This window comes from Erigeron canadensis, chromosome 7 (assembly GCF_010389155.1).
Source record: "Erigeron canadensis isolate Cc75 chromosome 7, C_canadensis_v1, whole genome shotgun sequence".
In the NCBI taxonomy this organism is placed as follows: Eukaryota; Viridiplantae; Streptophyta; class Magnoliopsida; order Asterales; family Asteraceae; genus Erigeron; species Erigeron canadensis.
Genome location: NC_057767.1, coordinates 36,859,274 through 36,870,491, shown reverse-complemented (window position 1 = coordinate 36,870,491; position 11,218 = coordinate 36,859,274). Strand labels below are relative to the sequence as shown.

At 30.1% G+C, this 11,218-nt stretch overlaps 1 protein-coding gene across 1 annotated transcript; it reads right to left on the bottom strand.

Moving 5' to 3' along the window:
- Positions 1–2,459: 2,459 nt before the first annotated feature.
- LOC122608066 (transcription repressor MYB6-like) lies at positions 2,460–5,917 on the bottom strand. The gene is made up of 3 exons (XM_043781152.1): positions 5,656–5,917; positions 5,385–5,514; positions 2,460–3,480 (listed from the first exon to the last, which is right to left on the bottom strand). The coding sequence occupies exons 1-3, from the start codon at positions 5,786–5,788 to the stop codon at positions 2,622–2,624; spliced, it is 1,122 nt and encodes a 373-aa protein (XP_043637087.1). The 5' UTR covers positions 5,789–5,917; the 3' UTR covers positions 2,460–2,621.
- Positions 5,918–11,218: the final 5,301 nt, after the last annotated feature.

Genomic DNA, 11,218 nt, shown 5'->3' with positions numbered 1-11,218 from the left:
TAAAAATTAATTGATAGGTTAATACCACTAGGGTGGAAGGAGTGGTTCACTAGTTAGTTAACTTAACCAATTCTTTATCCAATCAATACCTTTCAACTCACAACTACATAATTTTCCCCAATTCTTACCAAAATCACTTCAAATACATACTCAATTCATTAAACTTACCCAATTTTATTTTCTTTTTCATTTTTTTTATTACACCAATAATTAAAAATCATATAAACATAAAACATAATTCCATTAAAATAAAAAAACACAATACATAAATAATACTAAAATACACATAATACATAAATATTACTAAAAACACATAATAATAACATTCCATAAACTACTAAAATAGATAACTAACACCCGAAATAGTTTTTTTTTAGTATGTAGTGTGAAATATGCAGATGTTTATATAAATAAAGGGTAAAAGTTATTTAAAAAAAAAAAACGGTTGTAACATTTGAATGGGGGGCCCCACTTGCTTTTCAATGTCTCCCTCTCATGCCCATGTCTCGGCTTCAAAGCTCAAATGCATACCCGATTTTAGCTAGCCGAAGGTTAACCAAAACCTTAAAATGGTATTACCGATTGAATATAGGGTAATCGAACCCTTACCCAAATGGTATTTCCTCCACTAGGGATGCCCTAAAGATATAAAATTTGAAACCCTCCGGTCTAGATAAATATTTTGAGAGAGTGGACAAAATTACCTAGAAACTAGTTATGCGTTAATAAATAGAATGGAAAGCGTATTAGTGAGCTTTAAAAAAAAAAGAAAAAAAGAAATTCTCCTCGGCCCTCGCCTGTGTTTGTACTTAAATCTTAAAATATATATTAGGGTCATATTCATATGATGTTGACGTTACGATTATAGTCAAAAAGGAACGTGGATTTCATTCGTTGACATAGTGCTTCATAATTGATGAATAATGAATAATTATCTGCATGGTATTTTTTTTTTTTTTATGAACAGCAATAATCTGCATGGTTATTAGAATAAAAATATACATTATTCTAAAAATTAGTCTAAAAATCCTTTTAAAACTATAAAAGGATGAAATATATTATTCAATAATTCTCTTTTCTAATCTTGGTATTTGATTTTTTTCATATGTCATCATTTATGGTTATGAAGATATTTAGACAATTCAGTTAGAATGACTAATCATTTCCCTTATTAAAATTTTAAAGTTTTGTGATAGACATACTGGACACGAAAATAGAAAATTTGTAGCAATATCCTTATACAAAAACAAGAAGTCATATTCAATATATATAATTATTAAACATATATAGTGCCAAACTTAAAACTTGCCATCAGAGAAACACACTTTAATAATTCTAGTAAAGCATACAAAATTACAAACGTTTATTAAGTTACATAATCTTAACTTTTCAAACAAAAATAATAATAATAAAATTACATAATTTTAACACATTTGACTCTGAAAAATAGTACTCGCTATCTCGTATGTATATGTCAAAAATACTAACAATAAAGGATTTCAGGTTTCAAAATCAATACTTTGTTACAAATGATAATGTTACCCATTGCATCTCTGAAAATGGAAGAGCTACTTTGAGTTTTTATAATAATTGTTACGAGTATTATTTTTGGGTCAAATAACTGTTTAGAGCACAATAATTCAATGATCTAAAAATCAACAGAGACATCCGTGTTACTTGCTCACTATCCTAGGCATATCGGGCTATCGGTCGGACATTTTGTTCGGGCATTTGCCATTTGGCGCACTTTCTAATTCTAAGGTCGACTCAAATCTTGTTTTCAGGGATGAAAATGAGTGGGCTTCCGGGTATCCTTATCTCTGCACTCAGAAAGTTAGAAGACGAGGATTCAATACTACTTTGTTAACCTTATATGAAGGTGGGTTTGTGAAAGTTTTCCTTATTAGTCTATTCAACATTGGATATTGGCATATTGCGATATCTACTTAAGATAACGACGATCAAGAAGTGAAAATCAGTGGCGCGCTCGGTTTCTATTTGGTGAAAGTTTTTCTCGTATCTCGTCTTATAATTGGTATGTTTTTTTTTTTTTAACCTTTTTGTACTCATCAGAGTCCAAGCCTCGAAAAGTATAGAATCTTGTTGATTGTTTTGATCTAGATATTATATTTGTATATGTATTTGGTTTTTTGTATTTGTACTCTTTAGGCATCTAGTGCTTTGTTAATGACCTTTATTTTAATATATTGTCGTTTTAAAAGAAAGAAAAGTATATATAACCGGCGACCTTTTTCTAGTGGACCTGAATGGGTGGAGGTTTCGTGTGTTACATAAAGGTATAAATGAGAACCATTTGAATAAGTAAAATTCATGTGAACCATTTAAATTAAAAAACTATGAGCATTTTATATTATAATTTAATGTTTATACACACAACAAATAACAACACCACCCAATCTCTATATATACACACAATTCACAAAGTTATATATACAATGTTTGAAATTAAAAACATACAATTTCACACTATTTAATATTGTAAAACATTGTGTAGATATAATATCCCAAATTAGCTATATATATTAACTACGTACTACTCGTACTATATATCTAAGACCATACATGAAGAAAACGATAATTGATTGATCATTAGGAATTAATTAAGAACCTAGCCATGCATCTATCTCCAAAAAATGACCATCATTATGTGTTGTTGTTGTTGTATTAGTCTCCCATAATGGCCATGACAATATATTATCTTCTTCCCCAACCCCTAATATACCATTGTTATTTTCTATATCAAAATTCCAATCCCAATCACCTAAATTATATGAATTATCCGTCGTTGATGAGCTTGTTCCCCCACCTTGATCCATCTCTACTACGTCACTAATTACAATTTCATTAACCTCTTCACTAATACTTACATTAGTACTCTTGAGATGATCATCATCCATCCTTAATAATTCATCCTCATTCGATTCCATTAACATTTCGCGTTCAATGATCTCAAAAAAGCGTAGCATGTCATCATCATTATCATCAACCACTTGATCATGAGTGTCTCCTTGATTAGGACATATATCCGTTTTTTGACTCTCGTCATCATCTTTATAATTGCAAGGGATTATCGATACGTCATTTTCCTTTTCTACTACCAAAGGCAATATTAATTTATTTTTATCTACCAAAGGTGTTTTGTGTTCGACTAAATTGGTTTTTTGTTTTGTAACTTGTTGGTCATAATTACATGATGATGGAACGGCCACTTTAATATTATTATTGACGTTATTATTATTGTTATTATTAATAGATGTTCTATAAGTCTTATTGATCTTCATGGTGGACCGGCTGGTTCTTCCTTTACGTCTCTTAACGGTTGGTTGGATAATGGTGATAACCGGTGTGTTTGATGATGGTCGTCTTGATGGGTATATTTTGCGGCTAAGGTGAGAGTTCCAGTAGTTTTTGATTTCGTTGTCTGTTCGCCCGGGCAATTGGGCAGCTATCAAAGACCACCTGATGAACCAAAAAATTAAACCATCATTAGGAATTTTGTTACAAGTATATATGTCTTGGATATATATATGATGATATATATTATACTTTAAACAATATTATATACTAATAAGTATATTGTGTATAAAAACACTTTTGAAAATAAAAAGAAACATTCATGTAAATGACACATGTAAAACATAAGTATTAATTCAATATAAACAGAATATAGAATTCATAAAAAAAAATTATATTTGTATTCAAACTCATCAATTTTAGTAAATTTCAACATTACCAATAAACTATAACAGAATTGAAATATTCGTAAAAATGACACATGACGTAAGCCATTGACACATGTCTTTTTAATTTATTTATTTTGTTAAATTAGCTTTTATAGTTGTATATAAATTTAATTTTGTTAAATTAGCTTTTATAGTTTCTAGTAATAGTCCTTGAATTTGTATATAAATTAATTATCAAGGTGTAATTAAAATAAAGATTTTATTGATCCATATCATGTGTATATATGTATTGATTTAAAAGTTTTAGGAGTCGGTAACTTAATTAAAGTTAAACACTATAGACCAAATTTCGTCAAGTTTCCCAACTGAAATATATGTATGATCAATTAAGTTCCGTCACTGATTGCATGCATGCATATCTAATGTTTTATGTTTTTTTGATTAAATATTTTCAAATACTGGCACAAGGTTTTAAGCTTTGTCTTAACCAAAACTACTATCTTATATGTATTATGACATCATCTATAATTAACTTGGTAAATGTTAATTTCATCTCAAATCAGCTTTGCAAGTTTATATATCTTCGCTTACAATCTTACATATTTGTTTAGAATATTCTTTAATTGTCAAATAAACGTGTCATGACCTTGTCGCCTTGTGGTTGTCGTTGTCGATCGTCACTAATTAATTACGTATTTATTGTTACTTGGAGCTATTGCATATGATGTATCACGAGATATATAGATGATTAATAGAGACGCGGGACGTGTGAATTTATTAAATAGACCCTATAATCCTATATATTTATATTTATATTTAGACTATTTTATAAAGGATTTTGTCTTTTTTGAAAATCTTAATTTATGATTTGAAGTACTTAAAATATATATATTTTTTATTCATTAATTTAACACCCTTAGCTAATATATATACCTATAATACTTTTAAATCTCAACCGCTTATTTTTTTTTCTCTCATCAAATTCCAACCACTCATTTTTTTCTCTCTCCTCCATAAATCATTTTATTCATCTAGTTTATTTAAAATCTTTTATCTCAAAAACCGTATATTGATAAATTATAAAAATGGTATGAGTGTTCTTAAAATTTCATGCTCTTTTATTAGAAATGTAATTCGATATATTTTCGCCGAATTTTTAAATACGAGGACGGAGCCCATACGGATAAAAACATTTTGCTATGACGCTTTATGACTTATCACTTCCTATGATCTATCACCTCTGCCATCTCACCAACGCAATTCACGGACACTTTCCCTCATTTATATTGATGTATATTTGTCATTGGTGTTTTAATTAGAATTACAAAATAAGTATCACTTTAATTCTATAATATGAAATAGCGGTGGCTACATATTTATATTTTTTCCACAAATACTATAACATTCTTAATTGTGTAACTTGATTAGTGATCACGTCAGCTCGTTATCAACATTTTGTCACAAATTACTAAATTAATAATGATAATGTTATTTAGAATAAAATGAAATATAAGATCAAGAGATGTATTAAGTAACTAAATATATAATAGTAATAAAAACTTTCATTACTTAGACACTAGTAATTAGGTGACTAGCTAGTATGTTATATGAACTACAAGAAGTTATATTATATATATATATATAACGGAGCGGAGGTAAGAAGAGTATATAAATACCAACCTGTTACCTAAAGATGCATGTAGGTTGGCAATGAGAAGTTCCTCCTCCTTGGAAATATTACCTCTCCTTACATCGGCTCGTAAGTAATTAATCCATCTCAGTCTACAACTCTTTCCACATCTTAACAATCCTACATATATATATATATATATATTTATTTGTTAATATTAAAACTAAGTCACTAACATACAATATTTAAAAAATATGTATACGCATTGTTAAAATATACATTTAGATATATCGTAATATATAAATATAAATATATGTGTACCGGCATTTTTGGGCAACGACCTCCACGAGCCTTCGCCATGAGCTTGAATGTAGTTAGCGAGAATAGTGTCTTCTTCACTAGTCCACCGTCCCCTCCTCAAACCAACTTTGTCACAACATGGTGCTCTTCCCATTTTTCCAACAAAAGTATTATATTAATTATTATAATACTAAATAGTGTATGTGTGATAGTTTTAGCTACTTAGTGAATTGAAAGAGGTTGATATTTATAGCTAGCACGTAGGTAGATATATAAAAATTTAAGAAAGTGTACGTAGTATGAGAATATATATGCATTTGTGCTTGTTGGTTATATTTATATTTATGATGATGAGTGAAAAGGGAACGAAAGAGATCGAGTGATGTGTTAGTATGTGAGTATGTGTGTGTGTGTGGTGGAATAGGTTGCCACGATTAATGTTGTACATTTTGAAGACCAAGTTTGTCGTGGCTTCATGAGTATCTAAGGCTAGTGACGGGGCATCCATCTCCCACGTTTTCACCCTCCACATTGTTCTCAACCCCCTTTCTCTCGATCTCTTTTTGGTTTCTAGAATTGAATTTCTACCCAGCTGGCCGTCTAAAATTAAATTAAATTTTTTTTAAAAGATGTCGTTACTTAACGGCATACCTTTATTTGTCCTTACCTAATATATTTTTGTTTTAGTTGGAGGTAAAAAAATGTGTAAGGATGTTTGTATGGTTGGAGAATATAGGATTTAAAAGATTTATAAGGATATATATATATATGTATATATATAAGGATTTGTAAGGATATGATGTGACAGCTCAATAACGTTGATGTGTCGTTTGTGTATAATGAAAAACGGTCAAGTTTTAAATCTATAAAATCAAGGAAATACCAAACTAAACACATACTCACGGACAGTGGATCCGTTCGTTTGTAATATAGCTATTAGGTAAGATCAGGTTCGTTCGCAAGGACTATGTTTAAGAACTAAGTGAGATCAAGTAATACTAAGATTTGTTGGGGGTTTTGTGACCGAGTTGTCACGTTGTTTAAACTAATAATAAAACACAGTGGAATCCAGAATTACCGGTGCAGACTGTTTCAGAAGAAACAACGAATAGATTTTAATTTGAAACAATAAAATTAAGAGTGTCATCTACTTTAAATCAGATCCATAACATGTTTTGGTTGCATAGATTAATACAACAGTAATTTTGTCTACTAGTTTACCAAACTATTATCATGTACTTAATCATACCATGAATTAAGCAATCATTTACCAAACAACTGAAAGCATATAATCATGCAAGTAATACCTCTAACAGCATAATCATACAATCAACAAGACAATAATTAGTAATAAGAAATCAATACATTAAGATCACAACAAAACACTAGCTACAGTCACAATAATAAACACAACCGTCACATAATCATGTCACTTCATCTTAGTAGATGATTAAATATTTAGCTATTCATAATAAAAGAACAATCAAAATCAATAATATATGACATAATAATATACCGAAAGTGAAATAGAGAATTGATTGATGATTATGTTGTAGATTATCAATGTCTAATCTTCGGTGTGATACTAAGGTGTTACGAGGGTTTATATCTGATGAAATTACCCTAGAACAGGCCCCAAAGTCGTTTGGAGGAAGTGTGTTGCGGCTATTAGGGTTTAGGGGGTATTTATAGGTTTTTTGACTAAACCCTAGCTGAATCGACTTTCCCAGCAACTCTCATGCACTCCTAGCGGTGCTGGTGAGGTCCCAGCGCTGGTAAGCTTCAGGATCACTTCCAGCGGAGCTAGAAAACAATGAGCCGCGCTGGAGGCTTCAGGCTCATAACGAAAGTTGTAGATATTTTTCTTGCCTTTCTGTGGATACCTTACACGTCAGAAACGGAGTCCGTATGGAGCAGTTATGCCCAAAGTATTAACACGTGGTCATAGGCTTCATGTCGACACAAGTTTCTTCGTCTTAAGTCTTGAATCTCGACCCGAATCTTCATTGAACCATCATTTATCTTCCTTTAAGTCTTTTATCACCATTTCTTGACGTTTTCCTTCATGCCACGAGCAATGAACCTGAAATCACATATACATGCCATTAAGTATTATAAGTTCACTCAAATGACTATAAAATGGCGAAAACTCGGTGATAAAAGTCAATATAATTATCGCTCATCAGACGCCTAAATAGGTCTTTAACATTGGAGATAGCCTAACGGATTGAAAGTGACTCGTGACACAAACTTATAAGAGTACTTTGGTGCCCCTACAAAGTAACGATACCCACTCAATTGATACGTTTACAAACGGTTTTTAAGGATTTATACTACTTTTAGTGTAGCATCATTCATTCACCATACAGTTGCACAAATATGTTTTTATAAATTTTATTGTTAGAAAAATCTTTGAATAGTTTAAAGTACCTACATTGACAGTTATCTCATTCATTTTCTTTTACCCATAACACCAATAATAAACACAACATCATATTTCAAAACATTTTATAGCGCATAGTTTGAATAGACCCTTATCCCGAGGGAGAGGATGTAGTTTACCCCATGCCATCCAAATTTGTTTGGGTTACCAATAAAAGGGAACCCACCCTCCAAAAATCTTAAATAAACAATTGAACTACTTAAAATACTCATTTTCTTTATTAATTAATTTAAATATTTCCACCTAGTATATTTATAATAACCTTAATGAAATAATTTATAACATAAATCTTCCAATCCTTAAAATAACTACACCACCTTCTTTAACATCAACTACTTTACATTCACCACCATTACCGCCTCCACCACCATCCGTCGCCACCGTCACCGACATCTCCGTCAGCACCACCCCGTGCCGCTATCTCCATATCCGTACGAGCATATGACTAGTATTTCTTGATGGGGGAATTCAAATTTGAAATATATATATATATATATATATATATATTTGTCATTGGTATGTTTCAATTTAAATTAAAATTTTTTGGAAAACTGTTTTTTAAGTGTATATAAAAGATCATGATAGAAGACACACTAATAACTGAAAACTTGTAAATAATTATAAATAAATAGTGTATCGACACCGATGTGGTTGATAGTTATAACTACACCATATCTTTTAACTCAATTACTTTTATATTCACCACCATTACTGCCTCCACCACCATCTGTCACCGCTGTCGCCGTCAGCACCACCCGTGCTGCTACCACCATATCTGTACTAGCATATGACTCATATTTCTTGATGTGGGGATTTCAAATTTGAAAAACATTTTTTTTTGTCATTGGTATGTTTCGATTAAAATTAAAATTTTAGTAAAATTGTTTTTTGGTATATATAAAAGATCATGATAGTATATGTTAGAAGACACACTAATAATTAAAAACTTATAAATAATTATGCTTCCTTCGTCTCACTAGAAGTGTTTAGTTTTGAATTTTCAAAGTCTTTCTTTTGTAACTTTGACCTTACATATTTTTGTTTGTATTGTATAATACTTGATGAAAAATATATGAATTGATTGAGTTTTAGAATTTAGATATGTTTTCATTTATTATAACTTTCATCAAGTATTATATAATGCAATAAAAAGTAATTAAGGTCAAAGTTACAAAAGAAAAGACTTTGAAAATTCAAAACATATTGGACACTACTAGTGGAACAAGGGAAGTAAATAACTAGTGTATCGACACCGATGTTGTTGATCTATACTACTTATTAAAAATTATCCACCCATGTTGAAAGTTTACAAGATTTGAGACATGCGATTTTACGTTTTTGCCCATCCTCACCCCTTTAGTCTTCCATCTCCCAATAAATATCTTCCAATAAATACAAATACCTTTTATCAAAAGCAGACACATTAAACATTAATATTAATCTTCTATATACCCTAAAACACACACAACATATTCATATGGAGTCGTGAATTATGACGCTACAACGTCTATTAATATGGATCTTGATCATGCAAAAGTCATAATTAACGAGATCAAAAGATTTCAAGATGAAGATGATGTCATAATTAACGATACTAAAAGATTTTAAAATTATAACAATCGAAACTCTCTCAATAATATCCGCTGCAACGCGCGAGTAACATGCTCGTAGTTATAAAATACCCTTTTAAGTTTAAACAATAATGTCAACATATCTATAATCTATTTAATACCATGTCTTTTTAACATTCCACCTTTTTAGTCCCTATGATATCACATCACCCCCGTGATATTAACATATTTGTTCCTTGTGATATTAACATTGTGGCGACCTCAGTACAAATAGACTAATTAAATGATTAGTGAGAGTTTAAATTAAGGTTTAAGTTGTTAAAAAAAAATTATCTATGTATCTATACCACTATATAGTAATAATTATACCTTCATGTTAAAAGTTAATGTTAAAAGTTAAAGAAAAAATAAGACATGCAAATTGATCATACTACCCTTAGTCAATTAAATCACCATCAATTCTTAATACTTAAGTATTACACAATTAGTCATTTATATTATAAAATATGTCCACAACCCCATTAAATCAAACACATTTACTTCAACTACTTACACCATTTGACGTTGCCACCATCATCATCATCATCCGTCACCGCCATCATACTGCCGCCATCATCGTCGAATTGCGCGAGTACAGTGTTATAAATTATTTATAAAAACTTATAAATAATTAAAGAACTAATTGAACATTAGTGTGACGTACTGTTATAATTACTTTTGGTAATATGAAATCGAATTTCTAGAATACATCATAAAAAGAGAGAGTGATATTTATACAACAAAATTTAGTTATCTATAATAAAAATACAAATTATATTACGCAATATACAACTATATAATGCAAGACTTGTTATAAATAGTTAAAATTTGCTGTAGCAATATCAATAAAGAAATATGAGTTGGAAACAGCAAGAGCTGGATCCACCAGATTAGATGTTGCCACTTTAGTACTAAAACATGTCAAATGTAACGTAGCTTAATTTGTTTTCCTTAATAAAATATATAAATGTAAATTAATAAGCCATATTCGTGCTTTTAAGCTGTCCGTCCCTATATATGGTCCTGTTCAATTTATCACCTATTTATGTAATTACTATAGCATCGTACAATCCATGTGAAATTTAAATGGTCCCCCTCCTACTTATTGCGTGATATTTTTGTACGATTAATTTTCCATCGACATAATGTAATCAAATGGAAGTAAATTGTAAAAACTATACATTAACTCTATCCAAAATGACCTTAATTATAAACAAACCAATATATGGGGTCATCGTTAGGGCCTTTCACCTAAGTTTCACAATAATGATCATTTTGCACCTAATACAAACCAGAAAATGGCTTTCTTTGATACGATAGTTAGTTACGGATAATAATCCTCATTAGCCTAAATATCAAGCTAAGCATAGGATAATTAAATCAAAGGATAAAATTAAGAAAATGACTTAGCAAAATCCAAATGTCAAAACTTTAAATATTAGGTTGATTAATTTTAAAGTATTCGGTTAATTTTTAGACTAATTTTTAAGTCATTTATCATTTTCATTTAGCTATTATTTTGGTTTCCGAA